The sequence below is a fragment of the Amblyomma maculatum genome, chromosome 9, assembly GCF_055883805.1.
Source record: "Amblyomma maculatum isolate TAMU_Amacu chromosome 9, ASM5588380v1, whole genome shotgun sequence".
Taxonomy (NCBI): Eukaryota; Metazoa; Arthropoda; class Arachnida; order Ixodida; family Ixodidae; genus Amblyomma; species Amblyomma maculatum.
Window position 1 is genome coordinate 59062141 of NC_139352.1, and position 23718 is coordinate 59085858.

The 23718-nt window shown below is 41.4% G+C and overlaps 1 protein-coding gene across 1 annotated transcript in view; it reads right to left on the reverse strand.

The window, feature by feature from the left end:
* LOC146179134 (uncharacterized) overlaps positions 1-23718 on the reverse strand; it is a 64166-nt gene that overhangs the window by 1296 nt on the left and 39152 nt on the right. Inside the window, exons 7-11 of the mRNA XM_084580125.1 lie at positions 17588-18021; positions 13702-14155; positions 6844-7217; positions 968-1028; positions 589-708 (exon numbers count right to left, since the gene is read on the reverse strand). Of these exons, the coding sequence (XP_084436251.1) occupies positions 589-708; positions 968-1028; positions 6844-7217; positions 13702-14155; positions 17588-18021 (1443 nt within the window). The remainder of the gene's footprint in view (positions 1-588; positions 709-967; positions 1029-6843; positions 7218-13701; positions 14156-17587; positions 18022-23718) is intronic.

Here is a 23718-nt window from a genome sequence, read left to right on the forward strand (position 1 = left end):
CAAATAGAAGTTGGCAGAAATTCTGTTTAAATTATAAAATGTACTCCATGAATTACAATATCGCACTCCACATACAAAACACTTCATGAAAAAAAAATATTGGTGAGAAACATTTCAACACGCATTAGGCTGCCAGACAGCCAGCTTTGCTAAGGCAACTTCTTCTGAACGAGAAACACAAGTGAACAAGTAGCAAAGCACGAGGAATATCAAAATAACTATTGATGATACCCATTGTCAACTTTAACATCAACCAAGCACCTCAAATTCGACAGCTCTTCAATAGCAGGTGTACAGCGAGAGTGAAGGGTCAAACCAGGCTGAAGCCTTTGCAACTCCCTTACAGGCAAATGTATTCTGGTATGAAGAGCAAAGGGGATTCTCGATTATTACTTTGAACACTATTTTCAGTCTTCAGACTAAAAATTTGCTATGCTTAAAAACCAGCCAAAAGGCCATCTTTCACCCAATGTGTTTTGACCAGTGTTAGGGCAATATGGAAGCCAAGAAATAGGCATGAGTTAGAACATCTGATATGACAGTCAGAGCTTAGGGGAATAACAAATATTGCACATTTTACCACTATACCACACAACATGGGGCTGTCAGAAAATTCCACCAGTCCCACACATAACAAAGTTCCATATCGGAGCAGTGGGAGGCTGCTCTGTCCAGTGGAGACCTGGGCGACCATGTCCAGTTGTTCAACTGGGCATGCATTACAGCCATGGCCGCTGGAACACTGGACTAAAAGATTTGCCCGCTGACCTCAACATCGAGTTCTCTTCAGAGCTAGTAAAGTTTTTCTCCGTCTCAAGCTTTTATTCAAAGGCAGTTGAAAGTGAACAAGCCCTTACTGCAGTGTGCCTCATTTGCCATTCCACAGAAAACAAACACAAGTCAATGTGGAAAAACTTGAAATTTCAAGAGAACACAATGCACACCAAAGATTTTTGTGTTTACATACAGAGTATCATAACCACGACAGGCAGGAAATGAGTCACAAGGTTGGGGGGGTCATTCCAGGCCTAGAAAAGGAGAGAAAATGCATTCATAAAGTGCATGACTACCGTTTGTAGAACATTTAGCTGGTGTCTAACAATTTCTTTCTCGTTTTCTGTTCGATTTTCAAAACAGATGAATGGATGTTAGTGATTGTCTTTTTTTTTCAGGGGTTATATGTTGACCTGGCTAAAAAAGTTCCTAATTCATTCTTATATACATAAGAAAAGCATTATGTTTTATTTTTACCAGAATTAAAAATACCATCAGACACATATGCTAGAACTTATTTGAAACTTTTTTATGCCCTTGAATGGTCAGTAATAGAAGCAAGAAAGAAAGAAATACAATAACAAACAAGCCATTTGTGTACAAAGTTCGCCACAAAATGTGCTTGCAGTACAATTGTCTGTGGATGGTTGCCAGTGTTGTGTGCAAGACTGCCTGACAAAAGACTCCGTAGATTTTTAAATTAAAGCAAGGGACATTCAGCTAAATTCAGGCACTTCAACCACAAAATTCTTGATCCACGGGCACGCATACATTGAGAAACTGTTTCATCCGGTAAGCACAATGTGATCACTATGTTTCCTCAGCACATTCTAACACCACAGCGTGGTGTAACGATAGCTGCAGCTCTGAAGGCCGCTCCTGAAAACTGTCAGTAGCTCTTAAAGCCATGACTACACTAACATACAATATAAACTTCCATTAAAATTTTGGACAGAGTCCAATAGTACAAGGTTCAAGAAAATGAAGATAATTAAATATGAATAAATAATGCACAAAGAACAGACAGGACAGGAGCCTGGTGCAAAAAGAGCTCTATTATTCTTTAATTATCAGGAAGTATACAACAGTTCATTATAGCATGCATTACAAAAATGGAAGAAAACACGACAGTATAACATCATACAAAAATGGAGGGAAGTGCACAACGGCATAACATCTCGACAATACCAATGAAACAACAGATGCAACAATGACAGTCATCACGAAAGTGAACACGAGGAATTAAAAGTCAGGATGCACTTCACTTATTTGGTCTGCAGCGTCATCAGTTACATTCTGCACTGCGTAAGTAGTTTTTACCTCAAAAAATGATCAAATAAGAAAGATCACAGGTGAAGGTACACCACAGCATGAATCACGACATGAAACTGGCAACATCTTTGAACCAAGTTTTTAAATGCACAAGCAAGACCTCTGTCCAGCTGAAAAATTGTTTGCACGGTATAAGTTTTAACCATCAGCACAACTTGGAAAAAGTACAACCATAATGTGCACTAACAACTGCAACCGACCAACATGTGAGTTATGTGCATTAGTGAAGAACCTATGCTCTTTTATGGCCTGAAATTGTGCCAGAATTTATGTACATGTAATTATAAATACGAGTGATTAAAGACAAATGACGAGCCATCCAAGTGCATAAAATATAGAGCACAAGAATCAATGAAGGTTGTGCAACAAAGTTCGGTAGTAGAGCATATAATTCATGGATTTCTCTGCTTTACACAGACATATTTACAGCAAAAAAGTTTGTATGTTTTAAGTGTTGTACAAGTTGTTTTCTTTGCTTTGCACAGAGATATTACAGCAAACAAATTTTTCAATTTTAAGTAAAAGTTGTGCAAGTGGTTACAGACTTCATTTATATCTGCCTAGCAATTAATTCAATTTGCCTTATTACTCTGTCTCGTATCAGTATCATCTCGCTTGAACCCAAGCAATTTCATTTCTGTGTTCAGAAATAAAATAAAGATACTGCTAGAATGTCACAAGTGGCTAGAATATCATGAAATAGCCGATTAATAAATGCAAACCTCACCATCATGTAGGAATATATGACAACTTAACTATAGCTCTAACACTGAAGACCGAAAATGCATTAATGAATGACAGGTAAATAATTCATTAGTAACCACTAATGGGTATTAAATTCAAAACAGCAAGCAGAGCAGGAAAAAAACTTGGTCAAGAGCAATGGTACACATCCCTTCATTTAGCGTTTATAGTGCAAATGCTGAAAACACTTCAGAGCCATGTTTCCTTAACTTACTGGAAGGCACAACAGTGGAAATGAAACTACTACAAAACTCACTTTCAGACATCTATTTAGGTAATATGAAATAACTGGAAGAGTAACCATAACTGCCACGGTCCTTTTACTCCATTCAATGAAGACCAACAACAAATAATACCAAAACAAATTTCAAGAGCACACTGGTAATTTTTTTCAGATCAGTTAAAATGCACCATACAAAACAAACTTTGCCTTTGCCCGCACACAGCAATGCGAGAGCGTGCTGTAAGAAAAGGTGTGGTACTTAAGTATCTCGTCAACTCATATGCCGATGGCCAGCTTACAAGGTTATAAAAGCAAGACTCTTCACAAGAATCAATCAGCTATAATTACATATTTGTTGTTGGTCAAAAGGGTACCAGATAGTACAGTAAACAAAAAGCAGCTTCTGGCAATGCCTATTGTTGATGAACATCAGCACAAGGCATTGCAAGTTTAATGAAACGCTGGCTCTCTATCTATGCATTCTGATTTTTCTTTTATGTGGTGAGTCAACTAAAACCTCAGCATGAATGCCACTGCGCAAAGGCAATGCTGGAACAACCTTTCACCTGAATGCAATTATACTCACAAATCTGCTCATTCATACAGGTGACACTACATCCCTCCTCGCCCATGTGGTACCAAGGTTTCTCATCTGAACGATGATCTTTTTACAGTGGCTTCAGTTGTGAGGGGGCCTCCACTGGTGTGCATCATCAGGTGGTTCCTCATGCTGGTCACGAGATTCGAGGTGTAGCTGCACTTGGGACACCGCAGCAACAGCCTTCCGGGGCGCAAGTTTTTCCCCAATGTTGTGCGCCCTCTGGTGCCTGTGCTGACAGGGCCTGGACCATGGAAGACACTACAGGTTAGCTTACGAATTTATGACACATCCCTGATCACTGTTTGGCTCTGCAAAGTGGCGGAACAATAGAAACACAAGCTCCCCCTACTTCTGAGCCAAAACCAAAAAGGTAGTGTATTGAGACTTTACGCACTAATAATTTAAAAAAATGAACCCTCATCAAAAATGACGCTTTTACAAAGCAAAAAATTAATGCAAATGCTGCTATCAGTGGCCGATGTCTAAGTAAAATGCATGCATTTGTACCAATGTTTGGTCGTAGATCCCAAATGCTATCCTGCATCCCACTAACTTCAAACAGTAGCAAATCTTTTTCAGGAAATGTCAACAGTTTGAACGAACTAGCCGAAAAGAGACAGCAAATCACTTTTTAGTGAGAAAAATAGTTGGATGAAATTTTTCTCAATGTCCGCAATAAAGTTTGACAATATCTCTAGCTAAATGCACCTGTAACAAAGCCTTTTCAAACGACTTTGAATACATTTTCAAAAGCCTTGATTAAAAGCTACAGACAAACGAGGCAAACAAAGTAACACTAAGACAAATAAGGACTGACATAAAACAGAACTCTGAATTACTGTCAACAACCTTTATCACCATGTTGGACAAGCAAGCACATAGCAGTGATGAGGCATTAAAAAATAATAAAAATAAACCTAATAAACAAGTATTTTACACACAGTTGCATTCATAAACAAGAATTGCACTAACAACCCTATCATGCACCGTTAATTTCTACCATACCAAATGGATAAGGCATCTCAATGAATTCCTTCGTTACAGCAATACATATTACAAGGAAACAATACATATATATGCACACACATTACAACATAATACATACAGAATGCAGAATGAAGACATATATATGCACACACATTACAACATAATACATACAGAATGCATAACGCAAAACAAAAACGAAAGATGAGATGACGCAGGCGTTTCGCTTTGTTTATGTTACACTGAACACTAGATAACTAGCCCAAACTTGATTTATGATTTCTATAACATTACAATGATTTCTATAACATTACAATGATTTCTATAACATTACATAAACTGCCTAAAATACACAGAATGTTCACTAGACTATGAAGCAGCAAACGACGAACTTTCCTTTTTGAGAATGAACACAAGTGTCTCTTAAGAATGCAAGTACGAAACAACTATGCATATATGGACACACAGGTTTTCAATTCCCCAATTGAGATGGACATATCATTCATGAAATATGCCCCACAACTGCCAGTGATAACAAGTGTCACGAGTGTCAGTTCACTTGCATAGTTACTCATCAAAAACAGCATGAAAATAAACACCAAAACATGTATCACATATAATTTTCAACATAAAGGAACTGTAATGGAGTACCTATAGTAATATCAAACTGTACTGCTACTTCCAAAATCACCAACACCCGAGTTTACATGCAACAAAGAACTGCAAAACCTTGTACCTGTGTTCATACAGGATTGATACAACTATCTCTTTTTTTTTTTTTTTTTTGCGAAAGCAACACTATGACAGCCAAAGCGAGACCTTTGGTGGTGGCAGCTACGTCGTGAAGTCGTGAAGAGGCGTAGCTACAAGAAGAAGCAGAAGACGGAAGAAGAAAAAGAGACAAAGAAGACGAAGAAGAAGAATATGAAGAAGAGGAAGAAGAATGCTCGGTTACCCACAGCTAATGCTTCACATTCGGTTCAGCAATGTTGAACCCTTCTCATTTTTTAAATACTATTCTCTGCTTGCTATTTTGTTCAATACTTCAGCTTCAAGTTAGCAAAAGGGAAAATACATCAACTGTATTTCTCACAACTTTCTCACAACACGCCATTAAGGACAACCCAAAAGCATAATGATACAACACAGGCCGTCAAATGTGGAAGACAAAGAAAACAGCAGCTGTGACCCATTCAAGGGTTGCTCTACATGATCAAATATGCAAAGCAGCAGTCACAACAATGACAATCGTGACAACAAAACGAACTTGCGCTTCTTTATATGTAATTTAAAACAAGTCAGTGATTTCATATTTACAGCAGCTTCATATTGTGATTTCTCTGTTACATGGCCAGCATGGAGCCCCAATTGGCATCATGTGGGGAGAGAGATAGCACATAGTATAAATCAATGGACAAGCAGAAGCAGAAGAATTAATTTTCAGAAAACTCCCGAAATCAGCCTTCCATACACTTCCAGTAAAACAACATAGTGCTACATCACTATCAAAGACGCACAGCAGCAACAAAGTCTTGTACAACAATGGCAACAAACTAATTGCGAGATAAACCAGCAAAAAAAAAAAAAAAAGTCACGGTAATGATTTAAAGCACTTTTAAGAAGTGTGCCATTCATTTTGTATCATTCTCAACAGGGCGATGATACTACTTAGCTAGGCAATTCAAACCAACATTTTCTCAATCCACTAGTGCCACTTCATTGCTACTAACTGTTGATGACAACATCATTTTTTTTGTTTCCCTTTCTTGAAGTGTTCATGATATCTACTCATACAAAATGCATACAGTTGTTAGATAACTCCCACAGTCCCCTTCCCTATGCCACGTTATCCTCCTAACCCACTCTCACTCTCATTTATGGCTCCATAGCATGTGCAATGAGGCTACAGGAAAACACTAAGAGCACCTCGTTCAGAAAAAATGATAGGCACAACCGCAGGACAAAGTATGAGATATGGCCCATGCCGAATTGTGTGCTTAATCTCAGACAACAGCCAAGCTTCATGCAGGCTGAACAGCAGCAAGGTAGTGTTATACAAAACCTGCCACCATTGGATTTCCCTGCCAAACGTTAGCACGAGATGTCGGCAATTACAGAATAGCGCTCCTTGCTACATGGCACTTCTCTTCATGGGACCTCATTTTTGGTCCCAGCAAGCAAATGCTCTAAAAGAAGAAGCAGGACTGGAATGGTCTCTCCACATGTGCAATCGCAAGTGCTCTACATGGGCATTCTTCTGCATGAAAGCCATCGAGAATGGGCTGCACTCAAATGGCTTCTCGCCTGTGTGAATGCGCATATGCATCATCAGGTGGGACTCCCTCCCAAAGCCCTTGCCACGGTAGCTGCACATGAACGTGAACTTTTCACCCATGTATGTCCTCCGGTGGCACCACACATGACCACGATGTGTAGTGGTGTAGTTGCACACATTATAGATCAGCAGCTCTCTTGTACCAAGACTCCTATCTCCCAAGTGGCAGGACATGCTTGTCATGTATGGCAATCCAACCTGCAAAGTTAAAGTGGTGCACATTCATAGAAAAATGACGCGCACACCTATCGGCAACTCTGAAGGCTAATCTCTCTCTCAGGATAAACCATGCTACTGAAGTACAACACTGTCTTCTGTTAACAAGCCCTACCAGAGTTACCCAGTAGTCAAGGCACTATACTATTTAGCTGGGAGACTCATACTCGATTCCAGCTGCAACGACCGCATTTTGAAGCAGGTGAAACGCAAGGTTCCCACATACTGTGCGATGTCAGAGCATGTAAAAGTACCTTAGCTAGTCGAAACTATCGAGAACCCTCCTATATGACACCCCTTATAGCTCATGCCGCAAATAATACAATAAGCATCTGCTGCCTTAAAATTGATGCATGATGCATAACTGTTCAGTTTTAAGGAAAGCAAGCAATTTTGTGTTCAGAGTTGTACTGTGGAAGTGGCCATTAAGTTCACTTATCTTCATAGGCTTAGCTTCAACTGGGCATACGCTCCTGCTGCTTCTCAACACTTTAGTGATAACGGCATTTAGTAGACCCAAATAAACTATTCGTATGATATTCACTTTGTATCACAATTATTTGTGCAATGCCAGGCCCAATTTCAGCTAATATAATAAGAAGAAAGACTGATCATCCATTGTTCTGTGCTTGGGTCTCCAACCAACAGGCGTGGACCAAAGTGGACATGTTCACTCAGTGGACACTTCAGAACGCAGATGACGTCAGACACATTTGTAAATGATTGCAAAATTTAAATTACCAAGCAGACTATTGTTTTACAAACAGAGAGTAAAAGTGCAGTTAACACAGCCATAAGCATTGAAAACTGCCTCTTATACACAGTGGGAGAGCTCCCAAAGCTAGCAAAAAAAAACAATCTACACATCAGTTCACCACAGCCATGAATATAAACTAATGTGGGTATTAAGAGAATAGCATTACAGGCTTCAAACAGAGGAAATCTCAGCCCTACTTTCAAGCAATTTTTGCTTCACCTACTGTGTTCTTCGCACTCGGCACATAAAATAATGTGGCAAAGGCCAAGGTTTTTCAGATTCCAGAGCAAAATGAGACTAATGGCCAGATTATGAATGCTGCACCACTCGCGTTTGCCTTCAGCTCCACACTTAACTTCCAGCCACACCTGGTCATCTCTTTCCTCCAGCTATCCATTCTGCTACTATACCCTTTCTGGCATGGAGATTTTACTATGAACAAAAATCGAAATTCCAGTTACACTCACATTTTAAAAAAATCAACATAAATAGCCCGAGAACTTTCAGTAAATTCAAGCACACTACATGCTTTTGCACTTGCAAAATGGTAGCGCTACTCTTCTAGATAACATTTATGCACAAATCAATTATTGTCTGAAGCCCTTTCTGCAATGAAAACTTGCATACGGTGCCCTATAGTATTATAACATTCTGCCATGTCAGTGACAGCATCAGACTACTTCCTAGGCCTGCCTAGAACTTCATCAAGACCACCTTCACAAGAATTGAAATTTTTTTTTTTCTGGACATGAAATGACCTTGCCATTCTGTTTAGCAGGAATTTTAAATGAACCCGACAATACTCATTTCGTGAAAACAGCCCTAGATGCTTTGAAAAAAAAAAAATCTTGAAAAGTCGCACGTGCAATTATAGGCACTGTGACGGAAAGAGACAACAGAACAAAAGTTAACCTCTCATGGCAGTACACGTCCAACATAGCCAATATCTTTAAAATTTTTGCTAAATATTACTGGGTTTACTTTTTAATTCATGTTGCATTCTTATCTCTAGAAGTAGTATGCTTTCCATAGAATGCTGAATCATCCTCAAGTTATTCCACACTATAAAGAGTGGTTCAGCTCATGGCGCTATTCATTAAGGTGCTAACCATCTAAACATTGAAGAGTGTGTGCCACTAAGCTTTCAGTTTTTAACCGAGGGTTATGTCTGCCCTTTTTAAAACTTGGCTTGTGCCAAATTATGTGCATAACTACATGCCTGAGATAGATAGCAGGCAGCAGAAAACGTGTGAAGTGATCCCAAACAAAGGGGATGTGTACCCAACTTGACACTTCCACCCAATGGGAATGCTCTTTTATCGCATTACTTGTATGCTGAGAAAGATAACTGACTTTCCACTATTTTCCCACTCATAGCTCTCTTTATGGCTGGCATTTGTCACAAAAAGCATGTGCAAAAGAAACAAATAACCACAGGTTGCTAGCATCTCCAGCCACTAGATCAGCTTCACGTTGGTTTCATTTTTCAGTGAGTACTAACAAGCAAATGTCAAGTACACCTTACAAGAGAAGGCCATAAGGTACGGCTGGCATCATAAGGTTTGGTTTATTGGATTTAAAGACCTGAACCGACTCAGGCTATGAAGAGGCGCCGTAGTGAAGGGCTTCGAACATTTTGACCACCTGGGGTTCTTGAAAGTGCACTGACATTACACCGCATACGGGTATCTAGCTTTCTGCTTCCATCGAAAAGTGGCTGCTGCGGCCGAAATTCGATCCTGCATCCTTGGGCACAGCAGTCAAGCTCCCTAACCACTGCACAACTGTGGCAGGAAGCCGGCATCGAAAGAGCTTCTCGTCAAAATGAATGCAGATTGGTCATTTATTTGGATGTTTCATCATCATCAGCAGCAGCCTGACTATACCCACTGTAGGGCAAAGGCCTCTCCCATATTTCTCTAATTAACCCGGTTCTGTGCTAGCTGCACCCACTTGACCCTTGCCAACGTCTTAACCTCATCCGCCCAACTAACTTTCTGCCGCCCCCTGCTACGCTTTTCTTCCCTTGGAATCCAGTTTGTTACCCTAAGCGACCATCGGTTATCCTTTGCTCTGTTTGAACTGCTTGGCACAATGGCTGCACTAGATGGCTGCTCACAAGTGCCAGCAATCGGCTCTCACTACAAAGCAGCACACACTCCGAACGCAATTTTACACACGAGGCTTTAACTTGCCCAAGAGCCACCGAAATGTAGCTCTTGATTTTGATGACCCGCATATCTGCTGTATGCAGCAAAACTGCAGTCTAACAAGCAGAGGTATCCTAACCACAAAGCTATTTTATGTGTTCAAATATACCTGTCTAGCATGATGCACACAGATACACCGAGCTGCTGTTGGATATAGAAATCTCTGCTGACAATTGCAGGAAAGAGAAACCTGCAGTGACCTGGCTGGCAAGAGGTACTTGACACTGCTTTATTAATGTTCAGAAATGATGTGACCTCAAGGCACTGCAGCCACACATAACTCTTAAAAACTCTGACATCACCAATGGGGCTTATAACATAAGTAGATACTAGTTGCGTGGATTGCGAAGGCTTTCAGACAAGGGGGCACAGCAAAAGTCGCCAACAAGTTGCAGCGAAAAATTGGAAAAAAAGAAAATCACACACACACACACATCTAAGAGAATGTTTTCCCGGAACAGGGGATTGAGAAATGACATTGCAAACTGAGAAAACAGGAGCCATATCTGATGTTAACTCGCTCATCTTTTATTTACCAGAATGTATAACGATGCTGCCATCACAGACAATTCTCAAGTTGAACAGAACGCATTATGTTATAGCACGCAGACAAAATCAAGATAAAATTAGGAGTAGTGATCACATTAAAGTTCACATTAGCAAATACACCACAAATTAGCCACATGTGCAAATATAAAAAGTACGGCCTTCCAGGCATTTAATATTATAATGCGAGCGTCCATTTCCAGGTGCAGTGGTGTCGAGGCGAAGGAGAGATTGGGAGAGGGAAGGAGCCTGCGCATTAGTCATGCTGCTAGAAAGAGCCTTGTGTACTTCGCTGTTCTGCTTCGTTCAACACAAGCCCTGAGAAGCAAGTTTTACGGTCAAGTTCCAATAACGTTTTTCTTGTTGTCGTCCACCAGCTGAGTGTTTATAGATCTGGACTGGTGGAAACACGTAACGTTGCAAGCACGATGGTAGACTCTGGCTCATTTGCAAGTAGCATCTCTAGAGCGTTTGTTTTAAATAATATCCAGCAATTACTCCCTTAATACAGATCTGCTCCAACCTCCCTGGTTAGCTTGGTTATAGACTGCCTGCCCATATTGGCGCTGGTCCCAGGTTATAACATTGCATTAGGATGAATTTTTCTTCATATACAGTGAAAGTTTGTTAATTCAACTCAATAATCACAACTGCACTACTTGGTCCAGCTAAGCTTCATAGAAGTCTATGTATAAAAAAGCCTGTTAATCCAAATGTGAGTCCATTCCATCACAGATAATTTAAACTACCATCTGGGCAGCCTGGCACAAGGCCAAAGAAACGTCCCCGCGACAGGGTGACATAGTTGCACGACTGCACACCTCTAAAATTGGGAGGAGGAAAATCCAGATAAAACCATGGAAGAATGCATAGAGCCAAACTAGTGCCATGAAAGGCGCAGTGGCCAGCGACACTGCAAGGTGGTGGTTGACGGCTGAGGCGGCGGCTGCCGGCTGTTTGTTCTGCACGACATCCGAGACTTTCAAACCTCATTAATTTAGCCCCCATTAATTGCAGTGGATGAATGCAATTAGTTGCAGCTTCTTGGGGCTCTGAAGCATAACAGACAGTGATTGGCAGCAGTTACCTTGCATTAATCAGCACAACCTACTAGATGACGCTCACTTCAGCACCAGGAATTCTGGGCATGCCTTTGCCTTCGCAGTGCTTTCTCCTCTCCTTCGCATTCCATTCCGGTGCAGCAGCACCAGTTAGCTGACGCTTGCACAATATTTTTTTTTTAATAATCTGGAAAGCTATACTTGTACAGTCAAAGTTCGAAATTTCAGACTCAAGTGGAACAAAGCATTACGGGGAGCTGAAATAAAAGAAAGCTCAACTGAACAAAGGGCTGATGCTCTGCATTCAGCCTTGCAATGGACATGTGTTTGCACGCGCTAGACATTTTTGCAAATATGCAGCCGCCCAGCATTTAGTGCATGTGATAGACCTGCAGCAGCCCGCTATGTGTGTTGGCACACTAAAGTGCCAGTTTGCCGTGCTTGTCAAAACTTAGTGATCCACTACCACAACTGATATGCAGGAAAGAAAAGAGAGGCAAGAGTGAAAGGCAGGGGAGTGGCAGGCACTAAGTCAACAGTCACCCTTGCTTGCTGTGAAAGTGATATGCAGATGGTCAGACAGCGCCAAGAATGGTTAGTATGACAAATGATGTGAGGCCGTTCCCTGTGAGATGGAGGTGAGTCGCTGCACCCGTATGCTTTGCCATCTACGGCATGTCAGCCACGTGACTTATTCAAATTAACCATTGCCCAGACTTGTGCCTTCCAATTATTAGGAAATTTCTGCTCAGAATGCATGTAACTTTAATTAAACTGCAACATCACTGAATAAAAAAGATTGTCTCATGCAGCAAGTTCAGATAATGGGGTTTCATGGCCACAAAACAAGCTGCTTTCCTCACATTAAGGACAAGCCAGTGCTTGCATATTACAATCAGCCCTGCATTGCCAATCCTTTCAATGCAGGTCAATGGCATCACAAGCAGAGACTGCAAGCGCAAATGGGAAGACAAGTTGCATCCAACATACAATTTCCAATACTATTTTGAGAAAATGTAGCCTAAATCAGTGCATAATTATATTCTATTAGTACACATGTAGCCATATTACTTCATATTTTATTATCTATAGCCAATGCAAAAAATGTCAAATGTAAAAGGGTGCGCATAATGCAAGAAGCCCTTCTCAGGGCAAAAACATCAATTGCTCAGTCAAGAGGTGCCACTTTTGGGCTTATTGAGTTACCTTGAGTTTTTAGATATCTACTAGAAATAAGACTTCGAAGCCCAGTAGCAGTATTCATTACAGCCATTGTCCATACACGGTAAAATATGGCTACTGGCAATAATATCTTGGTGGCTGTGATGAAAACAGCCCCACCGTAAACATAGATGGCAGCGAGCAGCACCAAAGCCCTCTAACTGTAGTAAGTGCCATGGCACCCAGAAAATCATGCCAACTTATCAATAACACACATTTTAAAAATACACCACAAAGCAAACCTTATAAACTAAACCAAACCAAACCATAAGGTTAAGCTTGGGTCTTTTCATACGACACTTGACAACAAATTTGACATGGCATGCGGAAAAGAGGGATACAGCATACAGCATGCTTTGTGTTTTATCTTGTCTGTCCACATTGTTAAATCACAAATGTAGCAACTTCGCAATGTTGCGGCCTTAATCTGTCATTTTTTGCTTCTGCCTACAAGATGGCTCATCTTATACACACTTAAACCATCTTCTACACATGTACCGATTAAGCTTAGTAAGACGCCTGTATGCCGGTACCATAGAGAAATGTAAAAAGCTCGCCCTCGCAAGGGCACCACCACATGACACAGTACTCAGAGAACACCCTGGTTTTGGGCAATCCTCCATGCTGACAAAATGGCAGATCCATTCCTTGCACAAAACCTGCTGGCAGGATCCACCCACAGTTTATGGAGCAGTGCTCCTTCCTCCGTGGTTCTTCTCTTCGTGGTACCTCATTTTGGATGCAAGAGCAAATGCCTTGGGGCAGAAGTGGCAGCGAAACGGCTTCTCGCCTGTGTGAGCTCGCAAGTGTGCAACGAGGGTTATCTTCTGCGTGAAGGCCATAGGGCACATGTGGCACTTGTAGGGCTTCTCGCCTGTGTGAATGCGGATGTGCGTCACCAGGTGGCACTTCTTCACGAAGCCCTTGTTGCAGTAGCTGCACAGGTGGGGGCGTTCACCAGTGTGCGCCCTCTGGTGGTACTGCATGTGACTGCGGCGCACTGTGGTGTAGCTGCACGTTGCACAGTGCAGCAGCTGCCCTTGGCCAGATCTGCCTGCTCCGAGTGGCATGCCAAGACTGTCACGTACTGCATAGAAGCCTGCACCATGAAGGGTGGCATATCGTTCACTCAAATCTGAGGCATACACTAACTGGCATCAGTGAAAGCCAACTCTGCTCGTCGGAGAAGCATCAGTAATGTTGCTGAAGACCCCTTGCACAATGCGCTGCAAAATAAATTGGCGTTTCCAAAAAGTATGAAAATGACAAATGAAAAATGAGCACTAAAAGGGCACATCTCAAGCTTGTCAATTTCTTTCAGGCACTTTTTACATGCCGCTCCTCTCTATGTAAGCTTCAGCAGACTGACACTCTGCACCCCCCTGCCACTTACTACATACTTCTTTTCCAGCCAAAAATAAGTTCTAGATTTTCCTGTGATTCCCCCATTGCGTCACCTTTTCCAAATAATTTTTTCTGCTGTGATGATTAAGTTCTACATTCATTATATGCTATACATCGGTCATCTCACTTACAATACGTTCGAGTACCTCCCACTGGTTTACCATAACAAGATATATTATTAATCATACCCACTGATGCATGTTAATCTACAAGCAAACACCTTAATCTGCACCAAAAATTCATCTAGATGGATTAAAAAGATTAGCGGATGTACAGAGATTAACTAGCACGTCAGATCAGTATAATCCAGCAGGGGGCCCAATCCTGCAAGTCAAAGTTTCGAATACATGAGGCAACGAAATGAAACTTCTGAAAAAATGGATCACAGCCAGCTTATGTCTATGCATGTTTTTGACATTTCCTCAGAAACAGGAAGAAGGCCAAGCGTACAGTCAACTCCGTGAATAAACACAGATGTTTGAACCAATATACAGCTCAAGAACGAAACAAAAAACACCAGCACACAACGCACAGTATCTGCAAAACAACAGGCTCCATCAATAGAGGTCAACTCGAGCAAATGCAAATAACAAAAAAAAAAAAAAAAAAAAAGATACAACAAAAAAAAAATGCAAAAGCCTACAGCAAAGTAGACAACTTTAGTTCTTGCTGTTCAAGCCAGTACCTATGCAAAGGACACTGCTTACAAGTTTGAATGGTCTACCATGCTAAGCTTTTTTCTCATATGGTTGCACTACTGGGCTAATGAAAGATATCACACGCAAGCCAAAGCACCACAAAATAAAATATCCCACAAAAGCAAAAACAAAAATTTCAATGCTATGGTTCCCAAATATGTCTGTGGAATTTAAGAATGGTCCCTCGTTTCCATCATGACCTATACATGCTCAAACGTTATTCTTGCCTTGAAGGCAACGAAAACGGTCACTAAACATATTATATCTGTGGTTACCATATCCATTATTTCTATTTATGCACAATCCCTTGAACAGTCCTTTTTTTGGGATACTGCACAGGAGGACAAGATGGGAGGAGACTCAGGAGAGGCCAATGACAAAATATATTATGAAACCATGTAGTTACAAGATTTCAGCACTAAGAACACAACAGCACATTATTATAAAATGTAAGGTGCAACAAACAAGTGAAGCAAATGCACTGCACACTATAAAAAAAAAAATAAAAAAATTCAGGTGTTCACACACAATGACTAGTCAGTGGCACATCAATACTCAATACTATATATGTTGTTTGCATGAGTACAAATAAGCGCCTTACTGAATATTACAGTCATACAATGCTTGCAATTCTCTCTATTATGTCACAAAAATATTTCACTAAGTTCTCATCTGCTGACTCAAAGTGATGCGTACAACTGAATTTAATTTATAATTTACATACGTTCAAAAACAGCTGTGCGGAACTTAAACTACAAGTGTAAAACAACTACCTTTCCTTCAGCAACACAAGAAAGTTCAATAAACATATAAAAAAAATATGTTACCATATACTGCTACGTATAAATTGGTCTTTAAATAAAGGCATCACAGAGGAGCAGCTGGAGAAAGATTTGATGTTGGGAAAGGTTGAAGGTCGCCGGAGAAGGGGCAGGCAGCGAACGCGATGGTTAGATGGCATCCTCGAGGCACTGCAGATGAAGTTATGTGATGTTAGGAAGATAGTGAGAGACCGGAAAGCGTGGCGTGACATGGTCCATAGGGTCACGAAGAGTCGGACACGACTGAACGACTGAACTGAACTGATCACTTCAAATACAACCCAACGCATGCACCTGCCCCCCACCCCCACCCAACCCTTCACAGAATACCAGTGCGGCACACGAGACTCGAAGCAAAAAAAACGCATAAGGGTGCATAAAGGCCAGCAGTTGGAGAAAATGGAGATCAAAGATGGTGAAATGGCAATCCGCACTGCTCTCCACATTTGTGTGCGGCTGGCCGACTGGCGGCACAGCGAACTGCCAACAATACTGTAGTTTTGCATACCTGCACAGAGCATGTTGCGGTGGTTACTGGAAATTTGCTCTCATGCTGTCTGCCGCTTATCAGGGAAAGCGATTAGCAGTGTAAGCAAACCAGGCAAATGGAAAGAAATTGTTTGTTGAAGTAGAACTGATTTGCACAACAATTGATTTTTATTTGTTTGTTTTTCTTTTTACATATAGTGCTCAATGCACCCTGCCAGAAACAGGCACCAGCATGAAGTGCATACCAATCATAACTCAGCTAAAACTGCCTTACACCCTGCAAACAGATCAATTCCTTGTTCAAGTCTACCCTCCAATTACAGATGGCCATTTCCCTTTCAATAATCCAGAGTATGTGTATGGCATATTTACCTAGGTAATACGAAGGAGCAGCGCAGATGGAACTTCATGAAGACAACAATGTTCACTGCACAGCAGGAGAGTGTGTTGCAGTTGGAACTCGATGAAAACGACAATGTTTACTGCACAACACGACTGTATGTTAGTTTTATTCAAGGCATGATAATCAGCGGCGATAGTTTAGTGCCCTCGTGCCTGGGCCTAGGAAGCTCCAATCGTGGCAAAGAGTTTTTTTTATCTATTGACAGTTCGTGCAGACACGCTCAGTCCATAATTGTTCTCAATGCCACTCATGAAACAAGATATGCTTTCACGTTAAAAGGAACGATGTGTCCCCAAACATAATTTACATTCCTCCACATCATGGTAATATCTACAGAGTGATCTTGTAGGTGAGACAACTCTTGCTTAATCTACAGCACATAATCCTTCACAATCTCTTGGAGCTAGTACCAAAAATAAATGAAAATGTATCAGAGGCCAGAATTTTTAAGAATTATTGCAGGATTAAGTGCAGGAAAAATAAAAAATAAAATGCAGCATACGCAATTCAAATATTTTATGAAAAATACAGCTCAAAATGCAAAGTGCAGAAATGCAATTAATATGCTTTGTATTGAAAGGTCACGGTAAGTTCTCTTGCATCAGTTCAATAATCTAAATGGTATCTGTATCTCCAGAATAAATCAAAAGTACATGCCGCTCAGTTCTATAACTGAGCCTTAAGCCTACACTTTCCATGCCATATGACCACAGGAATACTTTACTAAGGCACTTCCTGAATGTTGATAAAATAGCCATAGCTTTATAAAAGCGCACTGTCCCTTCCATGCTTTTTCATTTCATGGTACGTCAGCAGGTACCCACGAGCGAAGGCCATTGAGCAAAAGCGGCAGCGAAACCGTCTCTTATCCGCATGCTCTCGCATATGTCTCACTAAGCTCGCCTTCTGGGTGAAAGTCTCCGGGCATAGCTGGCAGAAGAATGGCTTTTCACCCGTGTGGGTGAGGTTGTGTGCCACCAGGTGCGATGTCCGCTTGAACCTCCGGCCACAGTGGGCACACTGGAAGGGGCGTTCGTCAGTGTGCATTCTCAGGTGGCTGTCCATGTCCATGGCGGAATTTGTGAAAAAGCTGCACTCGGGGCACCGCAACAGCTGCACTTCGGTATGAAGGCTTTGTCCCTGAGATTGACTGTCTTCAAGGTGAGGGATGACAGGACCTGCACCGAAAAATACCCCATGTTCTCACTCATGCACGCTGCCACATGACACAATTAATGCCGCTCGTGCACATGAAAAAGACAAAAGTGCTCATAATGCTCATTTGATCTCGTATCACGATGGCAGTGTCAGTAACACTTCACGCATGTTTGACTAAGAAAAATAGGTTCAGAAAACTGTGTTAAAAGCTGCGAACAAGGCTAAGAATTAGCTGCCCTCAGTAAGATCTTTACAGCAGGCACTAGAGACAAACTGAGCAAGCGGGAAGACAAAACATATATTTAAATACTGCTTGCAGTTCATTGATACCTAGCAATATCTCAATACATCCGGCAAAAACTCGGTCTGATTGCTACAGATTACCTAGTCACTAAAAAGTCCTCAACATACTCAACATGCTATACTCAAACATTTCTGGCAAAGTGCACATAACATCAAGCTGCTGTTGCAAGTAGAAATACCTGACTGTAATTTCAAGAATAAGAAGCTGCAGTGACTAGCATACCAAGAAAGTCACAGCATAATGCTATTTCCCACCGAAGCTAGGACCCCAAGGTAACACAGTTATTAATGGACAGTTTAAAATCTATAAAACCCCGAATGGGGGTTTGTGAAATAAGCAGAACGCTCACTGCATGCACATCCTTCTGTAAGAATTAAAGATGAGGCATCTTACAAATTCCCAGCAAAAAGCAGCAAAAATGCACACACGGGATTCGTTTCAACATCTAGCCAGCTCACGGTTAATTCATCACAACCTACCTACCATGACAAACAGCTAAATAGTGGAAGCCAATACACCATGCTGCTACTGTTATATGAGAATGAAAAAAGAAATGTCACATATTTGTCACATAACCTCAAGGATTATGTGACAAATACACCAAGCAGCAGCCACATCAGTGAACACAGAGGGGAATTCTTGCAGCTTCTCAACTGTTAGAAGACCAGTGCTTGCATATGTAAAGGTTCCTTGCTCCTTTGAAAAAAAAAGAATATAGACACCTAACTTTTGCTTGTGTGTTTTCTTCTTCAAAATGATGCGTTAGACCAGTGATTCTCATCCATGATTGTGTCAGCTACCCCTTGTGAATAAGTATGAGTTGTGGGGACCCCTCGGTACTGAAAGGGCACAAGAGGGGAGGGGGGGACCTTGTGTGGACTACAACAGCAGTTCCGGGAGTGGGTCATGAAATTGGGATTCAGCCAAGGTTAAAGTGGCCTCTAAAAAATGCGCACTTGATGATAAACGAATGCGCCACAGCCTGAAGAGGACATGAGAAAGAGGCAACATGTCAGTGCTGATATGCATTCCACTGATGGGATTCAACTCCTTCCAACGCTGCCCCACTTGCTCATCGCACACCCGAGACACTTCGAATAGCAACCCCATGCAGCAGTGCAGCCAGAGCTCGTTTCAATGATGCCGGCATCAACAAAAGCTGTAGACGCTCTCTCATGTGCTCCGTTTCCACATTCGTCTTAAGTTTCTTCCGCTTTGAGAAATGTTGGGTTTGATCTTCAGTGCTTATAACACTGCAGAACTGTCTAGCCAGGCAAGAGGTATCATCCGATCTGTTTCTTTTTCAGAGAGGGCGGGGCGGTTCGCAGAACCTCTAAAATTGCTTCATGGAGCCCCACCCATTTGAGAAACGGATTAGAATACATGGATCACCACGTGGCATCTGCATACCACCACTAAATAATTTATAACTGAATTTTGTTTATGCCACTTCAGTTAATAAGTGCTAATAAGTCATTTGCTATCATTCCAGCTCTTGAAGCAGGTTGCATCAAGTTTTGTGAATTAAAACTACACATCAGTTACTGCACTGCAGGCTCTTTCGTGCCTCACATTACCTGAACATCAACTACATATTACAGCCACCGCTTAGCTGATGAAACCGAAATGAAAACAGACTCCAGAAAGAAGTTCAATTATAAATTATTTGGTCGTCGTAGGTGAATACCAAGCGATGGTCCGTGTTCTCTAATGTCTAACGCATACTTTCAAAGATGAAAACATTGTCTAAAGCCATTTAATGTAGGCTTTACATTGTTGCCACTAGCATCGTTGAAGAAATAGCACAAAGCCAGTCAGCAGACAAACCGGGGGAATTATTAGTGACACAATTTCCAAAATTGATCTTTCACGTAGCCCTAGACCCTGTTTCCTAGTGCCTACAATGGCACTTTGCACTGTGGTATAATCATATATATGTGGAATAGTAGCAGCCATGTGTCCCCATGCGAATTTTCTCCGGATAGCAAAGCATTCGGAGGCAGCATTACACTTGCAGACAAAACTGCTCTTGCCCGTATCAGCAAAGTGCAACTGTTCTTCTGTAAGCACCTGTTGCATACACAGCAAATAGCAAAGAAACATCGCAAACTAGAGCAAAGCACTGAAAGAGAAGTGAACTTCGTTAACACCACTCTCCACTGTGTACAAGCCATCTAGCAGTGCATACAAAACTTTCTTCGGGGAGCCTCAATTCCAACTTCAGTAGTCGGGGTGCAAGGATTTAAGAACACAAATCAATCAAGTGAAAAGACGCTCACTGCTATAAAAAATAGGTCATCCTTATGGCACATTAATGACACTTCAGCAACAAAAAGTGGATCACCTGAAGGAGGTTTATCGGCTTTAGTGGCAATTGGATGACAAGGTGATAGAAAGTTAAACATCAGGAATTTTTGAAAGAATACTAAGCATAAAGTTATGTTAAAATTAGGCCAAAGAGCTACCTCTCATGCCCTTCCCACCTCCTTCATCATACAGATAAAAAGAAATGAACCACATTAAATTCTACATCTTGAAAAGACAGCCTGCAATAAACATAAAGTATTTGTTTTCTTTCCTTGTTTCTGCCTCTCAATGAGCCCACAGGTTCTTAGGATTTGTGAGAGACAGCAAATGCATCTGTAAGGTTAAAGAGCAGTACAAGAGCAAGAGGACAGCAAAGAGGAAAGATAACGGTGAATTCTTATCGACGGTAAAGCATGCATTTTTCAGGTTTGAGATCTGCAACAAAAGCAAAATGCAAGTGCCACATTACATTAAGAGAACCAACTCACTCAGTATCGACAAAATGATTTCCTTCGCACTGTCCAAGAACCCTGCTCTTCACTTATACCTATTTGACATGGCGGCGATTAACCATTCTTCAGAAACCTGATCTCCACTCTGGTCAAAAAGGCATCGTACTAAACGCTGCAGCTACCAGTGCTTCATTAATATGCACCAAAATTTAAATGTGCAAGTGCTTTCTTCAGTTTGCCTTCATCAATTTACAGCCACCACAGCTGGAATCGAATCAGCGAACTCATGCTCAGCCATTCAGGCATCCATCCAAAAGGATGCACCAGGAGAAAAAAAGTCTCCAGAATAAAAAATGAATTGGCTGCAGCAACAATTCATTAGGCTACATGATAGCAGACCTAGACTCAATGAGCAAAGAAAGCACTTGCTAAAGTGATGTCAGCTTCAACAAAAATGACATGTGACAACAATAGCTGCACGCTCTCTACTATCTCTTCTCTCCAGTGTTCTGCTTTGAGTAGATGCTGCATGCAACTAAAGTGCTGAGAGAGCAAAATGGACATCTGCAATATTCAGGAATAATGTCCCAGTGTCCATGCACACTGCCGAAATGTGTAGGTCCATCACTTGAAGCTTGTCAATCTCGGTGAAACAATTTCATTTACAGACTCTAATTTAACAAAGGCTTTGATAAAGTTACTGGCCAAAAAAAAAAAAAAAAAAAAGAAGAAGGATGTGAGTCAATTCTTTTGAGAGCTTTTCCCAACTCCAACAGGTGTTCACTGGCTTGATGATGCTGGCTTCGATGCCTGCAAAATGGAAGAACAAGGCACCCAATGTACGAACAAGCTTCCACATCAGATGCCTTTTCAGACAAATTACTGCAGTTTGGAGTCCTCTCATATGCCTCAGAGATTCAGTGGAATAGCTGACTTGGGCATTTCCAGTAGCGCTGTGCACTGCACTGTACAAAGGCTAACTTTCGAGATCCTCATACAAGACACCAAAAAGAGACACACTTTGTGCAAAAACATTTAGGAGTAGTGCCTGCATTTGCAAATTGAGCACAACTTTAATGAGGCCACCGTGACGAGTATCTTGAAGGTGTCAACACGGCACACGTGGCTCTGCAGCAACTGCCTAGCTCGTCAGCAAGTATGACATCAATGTCCCACAAGAATAGCTGGTTGTGATGGAAGTGACAAAGTGGTATCTCATCATCATTGGTGTCAACCTGATTCCACCCACTGCAGGGTAAAGGCCTCTCCCATATTTCTCCAATTAACTTGGTCCTGAGCCAGCTATGACCTCTTATTCCTACAAACTTCCCAATCTCCCCTGCTCACCTAACTTTCTGCCGCCTCCTGCTATGTTAGCCTCCTATATTGGACTCCAGTCTGTGGCCCTTAACGACCAGCAGCTATCCTTCCTTTGCATTACATCCCTTGCCTATACCGATTTCTTCTTCTCAACTCCAACTATGATATCATTATCTCATGTTCGTTTCCTAATCTACTCTCCCCGCTTCCTATCTCTCAACGTCATACCGATCATTTTCCTTTCCAAAGCTCACTACCTTTTCCTCAACTTATTCGAATGAAGTGACCAAGTGTTATTTACTCTCACTAAAAGAGTGACAGCAAAAAACAAACATGAGCATTCATAAATGAACAATACACAGTACAGTCCAGACTCCTCACTTGTCAGCCCTTGTCAGCTTCAGCATAAATTAGGACACAAAGAATGTTCATTAACCACAATCACACAAGATCTTAAACTCTTGCTAGCTGGTGCTTGTTTGCAGTAAGGATGGCACATCTTTTGTTTATTTGCCTGCAGGTGCATATGTTTGACCTTACAATGCTTCCCAACCTGTTGGGCGTTTATATAATTTTGAGCCAAGCAGTTAAACAAGACTGCTTTTATTGCGACTCATTATACTGCATTTAGGCTTGTTATGAAAGATAGTACAGCCTGAAACTTCGACCCCTTAGTATGATAGGCTTGCCTGCTGAGCACAAAAAAACTTCAGAACACTTTGAATCAAGACAATTCAATGCAGAACACTGTGGTACAACGATGCTTTTGCTTCTCTGAAATGTCATTTTCGCTTAACATTAATGCAAGCAACCAAATTCACTTTCATGTAAATGATGTACACTCGTTTAAGAATATCCTAATTTGAGAGGGCGGTGCAGCATCCTTTTTCAGAGCCATGTTCAGGGCTCTTAACATGTTTCAAACATTAGCCTTTCGTTAGCACTGACTGCGAGAGCCAACATGCAGGCACTAGCCGGTTTACAACGATTGCTTGCTTTTGAGACTTGCATTTCATTTCTAGAGGTCGGTATTGTCCACCCAAATAGAACATTTTTAATAATTTGTTCTATTTTTTTTTTCTTACGTTCGGCACTTTATTCTCTTTTTAAGAAAGCTCGGTTCGGAGCATGAAAAACACAACATACATACCGTGCTGTCAGCCAACATCAAGATTGCGCGCAATATCTGTAAAGGCGAATGACTTAATTATTTCGGCAACTTGACAAAGATGCATCTCAAGCTCCGATATACAAAAATAATGTAAAGCACCCATGACTTATATTAGGAATGCAGCACACATAAGCGATCAGTTGTTTATATGCGGCCAGTTGGGAGCAAGAACTAGTCTGCATGGAAA